Raw genomic sequence first — 15,682 nt, 5'->3', positions numbered from 1 at the left:
ACTTAATGACTTAACGACAACCGAAGGTTAAAATATTCTACAGCTTTTCCATTTCTTTATTTCATATTTCTTTCATTTTCAAGGCCACTATACAGACATTTATTGCACGCACAAAAAGGCAAATTTCTATGTGACACATGTACAACTTTGTCATACTTCAAGTCTTTGTATTCATACGACCATGTTTATTAATTTCTTTGTCTCAAGGAATTCACTGCACCATATGAAATACATCATCAGGTTGTCCGAAAAAGTTTCTTTGCTTTCCTAAGGAAACGATAGATGCACATTATTTCTTTTATATTATCTTTATTGAATTACGTATGATCCATTTAACGATAATAGAAGAATAAAAATATCTTCAATAAAATAACATAAACCAAAGAATTTGCGTCTATCGTTTGCTTATAAAACGCAAGGAATTTCTGGCACAGTTTAATAGAAAGAGAATAACGTTGGTAAAATATGGGAAAATTGTGCAGAGGAACGTTAGCACGTGGAACGTTGAAATTACACGAATAACTTGTTCTTCTTCAGTGAGCATCGACGGTACCGAGTGGTACGGCGTGAAATTCTTCCAACTGTCGGCGCAGTGGCAGACGCACATCAAGACGTTCCCGATAGCGATGTTGGAGTACAGCCCCCAGCAACAAGCAGCGAACCCCACGTAAACGCTTGCCTCGTTCCCGTCAGCGGCCAGACGTTTCGCCAGATTTCGTTTGTGTTCATGGATATTGCCAATTAGAAACAACCGCTTAGCTTATCGCGCAAAACCCGAAAGCCATGAAACCCTCGAAACGTCGGAAGATAGAAAAAAGAAAGGGAAGAAATAGCGAGACAGAGCGAAAGGTAATGCGCGATAGAGGCGCCAGAGTTCGTACAGTGGACAGTCCGCTGCTTGAAACCGCAAATCGTTGCAGCTTGTACAGGCTTCTACAGTGTTTGAACGCTGCCTGTTCGTTTAATTGGCCCACGGTGTTGCATTACGCTCGGGTCGTTCGTTCGATTACGTTTCGAGAAGCGGAAAGCAAGCTTGGAGACTGTGCGATCTGTTAACGTTTTTGCTGCCAACTGTCCGAAGGCAAGGAGAAGCCAGAAACACAGAGAAAGAAAGAGACGCGTCTCTTCATCGCGCGTGCGACCAATTCGCCAAGAGTAGGCGCGTAACTGAGACGTATCGAAGATCGGTAGACGCATAACGTCAACAAACATATCGTACTGCGATTAATATAAGATAACGACGATGACGATGGATCTCGTTGGTTACGCGAATGCCATACAGCGAGGGAACGTGCGGTTACATCCACACGGAAGCGAATTGCACGAATAGGATATTCGATTTTCCTGTCGGAAGCGGCACATGCGATGGATTACGAAGAATCGTTCGGGAACCGGGTTCAGCAATCCACCCCCACTCCTTCTCCTGCATCCCCACTCCCTAGCCGTCGACGCGTGTACATATAGACATTTTTTTAAGGACGAGCATAGGAAAAATCGATCGGTTTGGCCTGCGAGTCGAACTGATACGCGTATTTGCTAAGATAGTTCTTCGTCTAAATCGCGAGGTAGCGAAGCAAAGGTTAGCGTTAAATTATGTATTTATTTAATTAACGTGTATTCTATATACGTATACATAGGTAAATATATATGTGTGTGTGTGTAGACACACATGTGTATATATATATACGATCGCATATAGCAATGGAGCATACAGCGACGTTATCGAAAGAAGTCTGTGATACAGGCAAAACATTTCTCTTAGCGCACAAACCTGTTGTTTAGGAGAAGACGATGTAGTTTCGCGAATTTTCGGGAAGTTTTCCCCGGGGAGAGAGAGAGAAGATAGACGAAAGGTAAGAGAAAGGAAGAGAAGAATAATAAGACGATGAATACAATTAGGACGATTACGAATTAGCTCATTAGTTATTATATACGTTATACTCCTTTTCTCGTTTAAGATTTCGACATATTTTTTGTATTCCATTTTATAGACTTTTAGCCGCAGGCTGCTGTAGTTTAAATACTCTATTTTCAGATTTGATTATTTGATACTTGATTCCTGCTAGATGACCTTCTCACCCTTCGACTTCGATGTAACGTATAGAGTATACTCATCCGCGTATTATTGTTTAGCCGGTAGAAATAAAAGAACAAAAAGAAAAAAAGAAAGAGAGGGCGAGAGTGAGCAAGACTTAATAGACGTAAATTCGTTGGAAAGGCGTAGACGAGGGTATTAGGGAACAAAAAAAAAGGAAAAAAAGAAGATATCGAATGACTGCGTTCTCCTCATACCATCGATCGATAATGAAATTATCGCGGTGAAAAGACAGAATCGAAACGCGCTCGCGCGTTTTCTTTCTCCTTTCTAATTACATTTATTGATTATTGAATTTCACTTCAAATCGCCGTTCAAAATCAACCGTCTGTCACGCGTTGCAAGTCAAGTCCTTAAGTCCCTCTTGTCCCTCAGAAGAAGAAAAAGAAGAAAGAAATAGAGTCATATCACGACGGAACGATAAAGACTAACGTTTAATACTGTGGATAATAGAAGAAAAGAAGAAACGAGATGAATACACATGTAGCATAATTTGCACGAGAAAAAAACGAACACCGTTCGAACGATAGCTGCGTGCAGCAGTCACGTACTTTCCGATTTCTTCGTTTTTGGGATGTAGCTTCGGATAAGCAAGAGAATAGACGAGAAAGAAAAAGGGGGAAAAATTAGAAGGAACGACGCAGCAGCTTACTGCTCGGTGTCTCCAGCGACATATACGTCGCGCTGACTGCCTAATGCCAAATCGAAAAAGAAGAAGAGAGAGAGAGACACGAGCAGAAATAAAGAGAAGAAAAAAAACGGATCGTCCATTCGATCATTCGTTAAATTCAAAGAAAATAAATTTGGAACGCGAGCATTCTATCACTGTGCGTAAAACAGCGAAGAGGAAATCGATATTAACGTCCTATGGTACATTGGCGAATTTACGTTCGCCGGTGTAAAATTACAGGCAGAATCTTTACCCTGTGCCGGTACATGTACACGTACACACACTCGCACACGAACACACGCATACCATACGATAGTACGTACTCTGTGTCCCGCCCCCCTGTTCTCTGCTAGTCTGCAATTAGTTTGTAACGAGTATCGAACTGTGCAAATCGTAGTCCTACATTTCACATCCTTAAGCGGCTGAAAGCAATAACCCGTTTTCTGCGAACTACCCCGCGAGATACGTAGTTGATTTGAATAGCAGCTCGAGGCAATGTCGAGTTATTGTCGAGCGACGCGTGTGTACGTGGCAACGTTCTGCTTCTCGACGCACGATGGCCTTCTGCGAGGCTGTGCTAAGAGAAAAAAAGATAGAAGAAGATGATCGGAGCGATAAGAGCGATCGGATATTCAAATTCGAGAGAATCGTGGATGAGATCGGATCTTCTGATTAATTGCCAATTTCTGTCTTGAAATTTTTTTATCATTCTATTTTATGTATATATATGTGTGTGTGTGTAAATTTTAATTCATTTAAAAAAATTCAGTTGCGAGATCCCGCAAAAGAAAAGACGTTTTATTCGCGCGATCCTTTCTTACGAGAGCGACACGACTTAGAGGAAACGCATTGATGCACGGCTTGTCCTTTAAGGTCCTCTCATAACGATAAGCTCGAGATGAACACGACGTTCGTTCGTATTTTAAAAGTATTGATATATTTTTCTTACTATCGCTGGATTTAACAAAGTAATATTTTATCGTATCGAAGTAGACTCGTTGGCAGTTTTCGAAGAGCCGGTCGGTCGGTTTGACTTGCGTTAGTTTGGTGAAAAAGGTGCGAGGGGAAGAAAGGCCGCGGTAGACCAATCAACGTTAGCACGCCACCGTCGGGAAAGACTTTCAAACCCGTGTCAGTTTTCAGTGGCGAGCGCACATTATCGCGAGAAATAAGAGCGCGGTTGAACGCGACAAGTCTAAAGTCTAAAGGAAAGAAACTATGCCAGCAGGCCACGCGAACGATGAAAAGCCAACAAAGAGACGTTGCTACGTGCACACGTACACGCGATATTAACTGCCTCGTTGTCAGCTTCATTGAACGTATGCTGAATCGTTTTTCAGCGATCGAACCTGCCATACGATGTACATATATATATTTCTATAAGTACATATGCATATAAATATATGTATATACATATGTATAAATACTATGTGTGTGTGTATATATATAGGGTGACCCATGATTTTTCGGCAGCATATTCTACGAATAAAAATAAGAAGAAGTTTGATAGGAATGTAGACTCGTAAGCACTTGAGGAAGAAATTCAGCAAAAAAAGTACGAAATAACGCGAGATTAATTTTTCATTCGACACAATGCCCGCCGATGACTATGCGTACTCGTTTACGAACGATTGATACTAAGCGTACGACGAGAATGTTGTCAACAATGGATCACGATGCTTTCCATAGGTTCACGTTTATATAAAATTGATTATTTTTACTCGAAGAATATGCTCGCGTCGTTTGAACGAAAAAACCTGAGACACCCTGTACATATATACTCGCACAGTTTGAACGAGGCATTCAAGAACGTCGTTCCACAGTTTTGCACGATGGCGTTTTGCTTTTCTGTCAGAAGGCGCGTTCAACGATGTCTCTTATCGGCGTAATTTCGACGGAACACCAAAAAAGAAAAAAAAAGACAATGATGGAAAAGTTTCAAAGCCAATAAATTTGTTGCGACGAACAGCAACCGGCTGAATGCAAGTTCAATCGTGACACGTCGTAGGAGACGACGCGCAGTGGTCGAGAATCCGAATAAATTAAACGGACGAAGAAGCATACTTCCGGCCACACCGGAAGCCTGGCTGTAAATTGTACAACGCAAAGACTAAAACGTTTATGTTCGTGCATACCGTTCCGTAGCTGGTGGAAGGGACATAGCGAAGTCACAGAATCGGCCGTGCATTACGCTGTGTACGTTACAAGAATCGGAACAACAGTCGTTCAATGCGTCGTTGACTATCTCCGTGCGAAAACTAACCTTTCAACGTACAAGCTTCCCTTTCATTCCCGCATCGTCGATATAGGCAATAGTGAAATTTTATGCGTCAGTATAAAAAAATGTATTTTTCAATATAAACTATCATAGCTTGAATCAATAAATATCGCTGGTTAAAATTGCGAAACTGTAAAATTATGAAATTGTAAAATTGCGAAACTATAAAAGATCGCGTCTTCGCTTATTATTAAGATTAACAGGCGCCACTGGCTATTTCCATAATCGAAGAGTGCCTGTAGAAAACGCTATAAGTGCCACGATTGGAAGATTTTGTTTTGACCATGTTCTACATACCCACGAAGATACTGTTGTATTATTATTAGCATCGAGTATTACTTAACGTCTGATCCAAGTGCAATTTCCCATTCCAAATAGTTTTTAATAATAGCAGAAAATAGTGTGAAATCGCCTCTATATAGAGAAATATAAGTGCCAATAAAAATTAGTTAATTGCTGCTTGGCTTTTGTCTATGCCATTTATCAGAATTAACCAAATGTTGAGTTCTTCTTGCAGCTGAGAGACGACGCGTACAGGCTTTTCTACGAACACGGTTTTCTTTCTCGTAAATTTGAACTATTGTTGGCAACTGAGTGATTGCGGATTTTGTCATAGATGGTAATGACAAAATCCGCAATCACTTAGTTGCCAACCCAATACATGAATGCGTAGGTTCCTGTTTCCTTCCTCGAGAGCTTGTTCCTTGGCACCTACAGCTTTTCCTACGAGCACTCTGCAATCGCTAAATGACACCCAGCAATCTTATCCAAGTTACTTCTGTAATACGATTACTAAACTTTCTGTAACTGGAATTAGATTGAAATTCGGAAAAGAATAAAAATTGTAGACCAGCGATAGATAGACGTTTTGTTACCACACAACGACAAAGCGACGGTACAATAATGCAGTGCAATAGTACGATGATATGACGTGAGATGGAGGCATCAGGATGATCATATGGCATAGATGTACAATTTGAAGCTCTATGACGTTATAGAGGATTGATCTGCGATCTCGTTATATCGTTTCCACCAACTGTCGTACACGCATACCTACGCATATTTATGTCTTACGAACGTATTCAGTGTTGAAGCAGAAACGAGTTCTTTTAATCCACAGCGTGTAAAGGACTTCGCGTGTCTCTTAATGTTCCTCGATCTCTTCTCCTCCTATTTTACCTTACTTCCTTTTGCTTTTATCGTTGGTTCGCCAATAAACGCTTGCGTCTTCTTTCTTCTTCTTTTTTAATTTCGACTCGTCCAAGTTGTGCAATTAATAAATAAGCTTCGTAATACGAGATTTTAGCGTCTTTAGAGACGTGCGACGATACACCCGTGACACGTGCTCACGGTCTTTGTTTTCCTTCCCCTTCCATTCCTCTCGTCGCACTCGTAGCTAAACTGAATGGATTTATGAAAAATTGAAACGTAGAAAAATATACGAAACGCGAGAACCTATGAAACATTCAAAACAAACTGTCTGCGACAGAGGATGAAAACGCTTGTTTGCTTGTCCTGTTTCCTTGACACACGCGAACGTTGAAATTCAGTCGTCAGATACCAGTCGTCCGCGGTCCACAACAGCATCGTAAGATTCGTCGAAGAATTCGTTCCCTTGAAGGCTGCTACGAGCAGCGATCGCTGCGAACTTCGACTCTCGAAGCTCTCGATTCTAGTCAAAACGCAAGATTCTTCTCGAACGAGACAATCGGTACCGTCGTCGCACGAATTCGCGATGTGGCGATCGATCCGCGTAACGAGCGTCACCATTCGGTTTCGAATTTTCCAACGCGTTTCCCGCGAGTCTCGCGAAGCGCAGCAGAAAAGAATGGATCGATAAGCTATGTCAGACGATTGAGCGCGAGGATGCGATCGTTATGGACCGCAAGGGCCGTGAGCACGTACGCCTGGGCCGCAATACTCTGCGAAAACGTTTGCTACGATACGATTATTGTTTTCGTCGGCGTATAGTAAGTTTCGACACGTGTGGGCAGCCAGGCCCAAGCTCAAAGCTTACAATAATTAAACGAAAAAAAAAGAGGTAATTAATATATATAAACATATATATATACACATATATCTATATATATATGTCTGTATAAATATATACGTGGAGCGTGTGTTTTTCAGTACCAGAGCGCAGCGATCGGAAAGAAAAAGAAGCGAAGTAGGAAAATAATTAAAAAGAATTAAGCGAAAAAAAAAATGGATCGGTCAGAGATACTGCGCTTGACTTTCACGGGCGTTCTTAGACATCTTTATTGCGCTTACGGCGGCCGATGTCTAAACTGTACATGTACATATGATTAACTTGTTATCAATAATATCAGAGAGTTCAATTAAAAGGGCTGTAAAACGCGTGTGCCGGCTTCCCACGTGGGAAACTGGCAGCAACGAAATTGATAGAGGGCGGACAAAGAGAGAAGATGGAGGGGGCAACATGGCCTCCGCGTGTATCTTCACGAGCAAAGTCACGTTCTTTCGCACTGATTTTACAGTTTTCCTCCTCTTCGAGAATTAATCCGGCGAGTCGCATGACGAAGCTATGGAAGAAAAAAACCGTTCCACGAATTCTACGCGAACAATTAGACTGACAAAGATAAGAAAGATTAGAAGAGGAATTACGTGGTAGTTTGTTGATATTTGATACGCGTGTCGACTGTTTCCAGGTATCTCGCTCTACACGTTTGCGCGTTTCTTCTGTTTCACGCTTTTTCTCCAAACGTCAGATGTACAGAATTTTATTACGCACGCAATATATACATATATATATATATATCGTAGACATGTTTTAAACATATTAATTGTACGGATCTCGTTACGGACCTGGCAATAAACTTCGTTCGCGACTGAAACGAATAATTCCGCCCAAGTTTCTAAAATACAAAAAACGCGCGAACGTTCGTGCTGTTTCTCTTGAACCCTTTTATTCCCAAACTAGAAACTACGTTAACTATAATTGTATTAGTCGAAAAATTATATTGACCGTTAAATTATTCAACGTAAGCGATTTACGGAAATATTTCGCGAACGAAATTGCACGAGGATAGAGAATAAAGCTATTCGTAATTTTTCCCGAATTGCTCATGAAATGAGATTACTGCGAAAGCGAGAGAGTCAAAGGCGTGCTTTTTTCATAAAACTCGCTCGACCAACGAACTGCGAGTAAACACTGTATAATTACCGAGGTCCTTTTGTTAATTGCTCTAAAACGGGGTTAAAAAGAAAGAAAAGATATTACAATGATCGAGGAAAATTTTGAAGGACTCGAAGAATTCGTTTCTTTTCTTTTTTCAAGTTGAACGTGAATACACACGCGTAGATCGGGTAAAGCAAAACAAAGGAGGAAAGAAAGAAAATGAGAGAAAGCAGTGAAAGAAAATAAATTTCTAATAAGTGAACGCTAGCCTTCTTTTTAATTCAACTCCCCTATTGTTGATATAATGAACATGAAATACCTATATGTGATATATATTATTATAAACATAATATTCGGATACAGGATATCATTGTTATTAATCTATAGAATAATTAGAGACGGCTTGTGTCCTGGGCGTAACACGTGGTCGTTTTATACTGTGAACGCTGTGTAATCGTTGTACAGAATATTCTCTCTGTTTTTCTTTTTTTTCTTTTCCTTTTTTTTTCTTTTTTTTTTAATATATTACATGTACATATGTATACATATATGTATACACAGTATCGTACCGTATGTATATGTATACATACATCTATGCAGAGTACAATATAAAACGGCAAAATAGATTGTAGCTTCGTTTTATAGAGAAATATACATATAATTATTCGTCTAGTGGCATTCGCGTGAAATATATTTATGTATATGGTTTGACTTTCGACGCTCTCCCACGATAGAAGATTCAATAAAAGAAGCGTGTGAGGATCGTTGTTCCAGCGACGAAACTGTAATCGCATTCTCGTCGCGTGCGAGTCGTCTGACGTGATCTTTTGTATTTACAAAAGACGAGAAAGAGGGAGGACATTGATCGATGATTCCCAGTCGCATCTCAGGACACAAGTAGATATATAATGTAATTAGAAAATAGTGGACAAAAAATAAACTTGTGGTAATAACTCTGTATGCTTAGAGAAGGAAAAAGAAACCGAAAGCAACAATAAGGAAAAGTTACAATTTTAAAAGGATAAAAGTGGAAAAAAAAAAACTATGTTGTTGATGTTTGTAAGCTTGAAATATAAATGTAACGCAGTTTCTCGATATTCTATTACAATCCCAGTGCACCTGTACCATCCGAACGATTTAATATCTTCTTATTTCTTATTTTTTTTTTCTCTACATTCTTCTCATTTTCTTTCCTTTTTCTTCATTTTTTCTTTTTTTCTTTTTTTTTTTTTTGCTCTTCGAACGTCGCTATTGCGTTCTGTTTTCAAACTCCTAACAGGAAAGAAGAAAGTAAATCTTTCGTCGTGCAGTATGTATACTCGTAATTGAAAGATATAGATTGGCACACTTGTCTCACTAGTTCAGAAAATCTCTAGCACCAACCATACCCGATACAGTCGATTTTCGTATAGGATATCGTTTTAACGATGTTCATCGTAAAGTAACGGACAAAGTGTAAAAGTGAAAGATAGATGATAGAGAAAGAAAGACATGTACTATACACGGAAAGAAATCTTAATGAAAACATGCTTTGTAAATGATAACATCTCTTTATATTTGTATCACGTTTAAAGCTAAATACCGACAACAAATCAAGTAAAAATTACGCGAGTTACAGAAAAAAGAAACAAGTGTTAACAATGATCACAATATTAATCTCTTATAACGTAACACGGTACCACGTACCGCTGCTTTCTCTTGGCTCTGTGTTGCGTTGACTGTTACACTTTTCGAATCACACAGACGCGATGTACATCGATGTAGTCGATGACGATTTATACATCGGCACGAACTAAAATCCTCCGAAGAAAAAAGCTCGATAACTCCCATTAATCGAAACTACTTCCTTCCCATCGATTAAAAGGCAATAGGTATATATAGAAGATGTAACAAGTTCACGTGTTCTAAATGCTTTTGAAATGAAAAGTTCAACTCTGCTTCTCCGACTCCAATGAAAAGACTGTATCGCGGTAAGTAACGGAAGACGTATTTTTTTATTACTCTTGAAAATCCCTATTTTCTTCTATTACGCGATTCGTACGAGTTTCACGAAGTTAGAGCAGGAAAAATACGTGTTATTTTAATTTTCTTTTCTTTTTTTTTCTTCCTTTTTGATTATCATTAGAAACATCATGGGAAACGGGGAAACCATGTACGTGCACTGATAAATAGCATTCGTCGTATTCGTTTTACTTTACAAGAGTATCTTTTGATTGCGACAGGACAGCAAATCGAAGAAGCTTCGCGATGTGAGAATAGGCACGGTATACAATTATCCTTTTTCCCTTTTTTTTAATGAATGAACCTCGTTACTTTGCGGCACTTGGGTACAGTTTTTATTATTTTTTCTTTGTCTTCTTTTAACTTTCTCTTTGCTCTTTGTTGTTTTGTATTCGATCAGAAACCACTCAACGGAGTCTACAAATTATATAGCATCTCTCTCGAACCTGCTTTACGCGTTTTTATCCGACGAATTTGATAAAGAAAACGCTTAAGATACCGTACAACTGGAAGGACGAGCCAGTCATAAGATATCTCCAGGTTTTTGTAGCTTTCCGTTTTTTTTTTCTTTTTTCTTTTTACGATCGTTACGTATTAATATCAGTAAAAACTACGCTCGTACTTTACATACCGGTAAATACATAGTAAAACAAGCATATCGTAGAGTTCTACGCAGTAAGATCCTCTCCTTATAGCGCGTTGCTTCCAAGACCTTCGGTACAGCAAAGTGATATTTGACGATATATTCGTAAAATGAATTTTTATAGATTTTTAAGTGTAAGTTTGGATATTTTTATATGTATTTGTATATTCGATAAAGAGATTTCGATATAGTTACCAAGTGATAAATTTAATTCTCGATTTACACGATTCAGAGAAGATACATTTAATTCTGTTTGATAAAAGTTTGAAAAAATGCGGGAAAATTTGATAGGAATCTCAATTTAAAGCTTAATATATAATTTCAAAGATATAGTGTATATATGTATCGCTATCCTATCGTTATTAGGCAATTTGTCATTTGTAAGTTACTACTTATGAGTAAAGCTTGAAAGACTGTTTCATGTAAATATAAAAATGATATGTAATAAATTTGAAAGTAAATTGCACATTTTATATTGAATAATGAAACGTGTCTTAATTCGTATGATTTCGTGAAACTAGTCTATCGTATCTAGCAAATATAATAATTCATTCCGTATCTTAAAAGCAATGCGCCCAACAATCCGGTACACACGAACATTAAGTTGTATTGCCTCAAATGCAATTGCGAGACTTTTGCTATAGATAGATTTAGTCTTTATTCACAATGTTAAGATAAAACAAAGATTCATAATTATTGATCGAAAACCTACAGTTTCTTCGCTAAATAAATATACTTGGTTTTTTTTTTGTTCCAGCTAGTGTTACGATCCCAATAAATCCTAGCTAATACACGTAGATATTTATTTTATGCAGATATTCTTTATAGACTTTTCTTTCTCCTCGTCCACGTTTGTCTCTTTCATGCACGTATACATGCCCATTTTATTTTCTTATACTTGCACTTAGCACGTGTCGCACCACAGGAAAAGCTCGATACGTCGAAACAACGAAAGAAAGAATCTTTCAAACCGTCAGGTGCATGTAAAGTCAAACGTACATAATAAATCATTATTTACATTGCATGTTAGAACTCAATAAATGATGTTCTCGTCAATTTATTACTCTAATGCCGAATTTTTGGGAATCTTAATACCTCCTTCAAATGTTGATCAAAAAATGCATTGCGAGTTAAAACACATGTTACTTAAAAGCAATACGATTTTACAAGTAATTAAATTCCGTAGCAGCTGTGCAAACGTTATGCCTTTGAATATTTACCATATACTGTAATGTGGATACAGTAATATTATAATAGTAATTTCTGTCTTTCGCTGTGATATTAATTACCTACAATTCTTGTACAAGATCTTATATGTATGGGTGCAACGCCAGTGCCCTACCACGCAAACCTCTCTGACCACCAACTCCTCCTTTTGGTATCACGTATCCTCCAGCATGTCTAGCTGTTCCTTCTTCTTCCAAATTGCCATTGCTCTCGATTAAATCGCGTAACGGCCAACAAGCTAAATGACGTGATTTTCCATGACGCGCTAAGACATGATATCCTTGTCTGAAATACACATCACAGTGAGTCAGTCATATGAATGTTTACTTTCAATTAAAATTTGAAAATAATAGGAAGAGATGTGACATACCTAGATGAAATTAGACCAACAAGTAGTGCCCAATGAGCTTTATGGCCTCTTTTTAAGCATGGAGCATGATTGAAATCAGAATCGTATGGAATTAGTACCATTGCACCATGAGCCAAAGCATGTGTCAATGTGTCTGGGCATTGCTGTAAATCCACTAAGATATCTGGTCTATGGTCAGGCAAATATTCAGCTGCTAGTGTGCCCATAAAATCAACACTATACACTTCTCCATGTTGTGTAAAACCCCTTACACGAGCTTCGGCTAGGAGTTGACTCACAGAAACTGGTTTTGTGTATTCTTGCGATGCCATAGCAAGTGCTACTAAACCACATCTATTAAATAGTAATGTAATTATTGTTATTATTTAGATTTATATGTTTCATCTATAAATAATAAATTACAAATGAAACTCACTGTGGTCCGTCTTGCAAAATTGGTTCAACTTGACAAAAATATGTGACTTCTGCATCTTTCAGTTCATTTCGGGATATCAGCTTTTCAATTTCTGCCTCAGCAGATGTAAGGGTAATCTTGGCCCAAGGAGGCAGGGAGTCTGCATCGCTGACTTCAGTTTTTTCACACATAGGTGCCTCTGGCAAACTTGAGAGAGGTGGAGGTGGTGCTGGCATTTTTCAGTAATAAGTACGATACGAACAGTTACTTTGTTCAATTGACAAATACCTGGCCGCACGTTACAATAAAATGATGGTAGTTTCCACAGCTATGAAATCATGCACCTACGCTTTAGTATTTTCAGTTTGAAAATTGCCATTTCTTAGTGGTAGTCTTCCTGTTCACTGGTAAGTCGCATAATGTTTCCAGTTCATCGTAAATGCAATCCTATTGAACGTTCTTGCAGAGATCCAAGCTGAAATATCAGTGGAAAAACAGCATGCGACTTGCAACGTACAATCAAAACCATAAATAATAATTAATTAGCAAAAAAAAATTAAGACAATTTGTATGTGGTACTTAAAAATAGTAAATAAAGTAAAATATCGATACTAATATCGATTTTGCTCTAACAAAACACTTTCTGTGCCATTACTTCATTACGAAAGGATTTCAACACGATAGAAAAAGGAAACGAAACTACGCAGTCAATGGATTATAACAATTACTTTTATCCGTTACTCATTTAACCTTGAGGAATATGTTTTATACGGTATCTGTCATAGCTCGATGAACGTGAATTGCAAAAAAATTATAAACGATATCATCGACAGCAATCATTTTTGACAAAATCAATCAGGTCGCGCGACAACTGGCAGTGATGTTTTTACCCGAGTTTCGAGATATATTTAATACTTCTTACGGGCTTTAATATAAGAATGAACTCGTTGCAAAAGTTCTAATGGCAGCACATCGCACGATCGACATTGGACGGAATAGCAGTTGACGATAATACACAATATACATATCAAGTGATGATTATCGATCCTATATTATACGATTGTTGTACACGGAAGATCAAATTTAGATCGGGCAATCAATCGGGTGATCAGTATTTGTTTACCGTACCTAAAATGCAACAAAATCGGTGCAGCACGATTTTGACGTTTGCACGTCCCCCCTATTCACCCTGTGACTCATGCACATACATTATGTAATTCTTCGATAGAAATTAGAATTAACACTCGAGTGCATTGACGTGACGGTATTAAGAGTACGTTCGGATGCGCGACAATTCTCCAACGAACTACGATTACTGCCCCGATACGACTGAAATTTGAATCCTCTCTGAGAGAGCTCTCTCAGGCTGGCATAGCGCACTATGTCTTATTCGCAAGCGTCTGTCACGATATACAGTCTGATAAGAAATTTCTCGTAGGTGCTGCAGTTCCGAAGATGATTCACCAGTTTAGGCAAGTGCATTGTTTGCAAGAACCCTAGCCTCGGGAAATATATTGTTTATCTCTTTTCACTCCGACTCGAACTCGAATTGAAACAGGTGCGGGGATTTCGATACGTATCGCATGAGACCGTTTTCCTATACTATTGTCATAGATAATAGGTTTAACGAAGTTTAATAGTACTATGAAAGCTGATTGGCTGAAATGTCTCGAATACACCAATCGTTGCCCATTGCTGGACATAATTCGACGCATCGAAATGCTGCATATAAAATATATCACGCAAAAGGATCGAAAATAGAGCTAAATTCTGCAAATGTCTGCGATTTACGGTTGACATTTAAACTTTTTTATGGATTTATATATGATTGTACATTTTCATAGTTCTGATAGTTTAAATAGTAACGTTCGTAATCATATTTTGTTTTCTTGAATTTTGTGACGAGTAAAAATAGATCTAATTGATCTGACTTTTTGGCGATTATACAAAGTTTTATCATTGTTTAAGGATAGGATAGACATGGCATTAAATAGAACTTTGTGTTTCACGTTTTGAAATACTGACCGAGAAAAAGATCAGAATATCTCTTACGCCCTCTACGATTTACTAAGGCAACTATTATAATTTATATAAAATGCTATTTACTGTTAGTGCAGCATACACGTTGCGTATACGTGCATATCAGTTCATGAGTATGTGTGTATATAGATATGGTATGTGCCATGTGACGTATGTACACACGCATTTTAGTGAACTTATAGAAAAGCTACTCCCTCTCCGACTTTGATGATTTTGAAATATATCATATAAACTAATATTTTGTACAATTTTTTCTTATGTATATAACCGGCGATCGGTTTTGTTTTCTGAAAATTTTCGCAACAAACTATCGCTACTATTATAGTACATTTCTGCCTATTTGTGCATCCATGACAACATATGCGCATCGACGAAGAACAGAATAGACATGACATTCAATGTTTCTTGCAACTGTAACTTCAGGAAAAATAATATTCTTTCAAATTTTTGAGTATGTAATGTTGTGATATGTGTAGTCAAAGAGCTGTAGGATAGAAACATATTATTCATCACATCACAGACAATTCCTTTACACATTTAAAACGAACAATGCCATATCAGGAGTAATTTTTTTTGAGACTATCGGTTCTATCTGCATTACATATTTTCAGGCCCAATTTGTAAGCAGCAATTTGCCATTACGTTTTAGAATAGCATAGATTTATATTAAACAGTTTATGACGGAAATGCCAAACGATGCGGCAAATTAATCCAAACTGCTCATCGGTTGGATATTTTGAAATGAGATTTTATTCGAATCTTTTCGTCAACTGCGATCCTTGATATTTTAGGTCAACTGAGGTACGAAACGTTTAAACCAAGTTT

General features: G+C 38.0%; 2 protein-coding genes across 12 annotated transcripts in view; one reads left to right on the top strand and one right to left on the bottom strand.

The window, feature by feature from the left end:
- Positions 1 to 10,804, top strand: part of LOC126926026 (phosphofurin acidic cluster sorting protein 2) — a 172,448-nt gene extending 161,644 nt beyond the window's left edge. For all 7 annotated transcript variants that reach the window (XM_050742118.1, XM_050742117.1, XM_050742120.1 and 4 more), the window contains one exon: positions 538 to 10,804. In XM_050742118.1, coding sequence (XP_050598075.1) covers positions 538 to 671 — 134 coding nt within the window. In that variant the 3' untranslated portion in view covers positions 672 to 10,804. The remainder of the gene's footprint in view (positions 1 to 537) is intronic.
- On the bottom strand, positions 9,367 to 14,397 carry LOC126926042 (UPF0692 protein CG33108). Of its 5 annotated transcripts, none has more exons than XM_050742169.1 (5): positions 13,946 to 14,397; positions 13,106 to 13,292; positions 12,839 to 13,046; positions 12,424 to 12,756; positions 9,367 to 12,338 (listed from the first exon to the last, which is right to left on the bottom strand). In XM_050742169.1, exons 3-5 carry the CDS (start codon positions 13,006 to 13,008, stop codon positions 12,137 to 12,139), a joined length of 705 nt encoding a protein of 234 aa, XP_050598126.1. In that variant the 5' UTR covers positions 13,009 to 13,046; positions 13,106 to 13,292; positions 13,946 to 14,397; the 3' UTR covers positions 9,367 to 12,136. The 5 variants fall into 5 exon arrangements, with proteins under 5 accessions (XP_050598126.1, XP_050598127.1, XP_050598123.1 ...); XM_050742170.1 differs by having other exon boundaries at positions 12,839 to 13,024; XM_050742166.1 differs by having other exon boundaries at positions 12,839 to 13,292.
- Positions 14,398 to 15,682: the final 1,285 nt, after the last annotated feature.

This window comes from Bombus affinis, chromosome 17 (genome assembly GCF_024516045.1).
Source record: "Bombus affinis isolate iyBomAffi1 chromosome 17, iyBomAffi1.2, whole genome shotgun sequence".
NCBI classification, from domain to species: domain Eukaryota; kingdom Metazoa; phylum Arthropoda; class Insecta; order Hymenoptera; family Apidae; genus Bombus; species Bombus affinis.
This window is presented reverse-complemented; position numbering and strand designations above follow the sequence as displayed.

Bases quoted from the DNA above. Each gene is read 5' to 3' on its own strand.
- LOC126926042 (XM_050742166.1), bottom strand. From the start codon at position 13,053: ATGCCAGCACCACCTCCACCTCTCTCAAGTTTGCCAGAGGCACCTATG. The intron at 12,757-12,838 runs GTGAGTTTCATT...ACTATTTAATAG, and splicing joins ATTTTGCAAGACGGACCACA to ATGTGGTTTAGTAGCACTTG. The intron at 12,339-12,423 runs GTATGTCACATC...TGTGTATTTCAG, and splicing joins GTTGGTCTAATTTCATCTAG to ACAAGGATATCATGTCTTAG.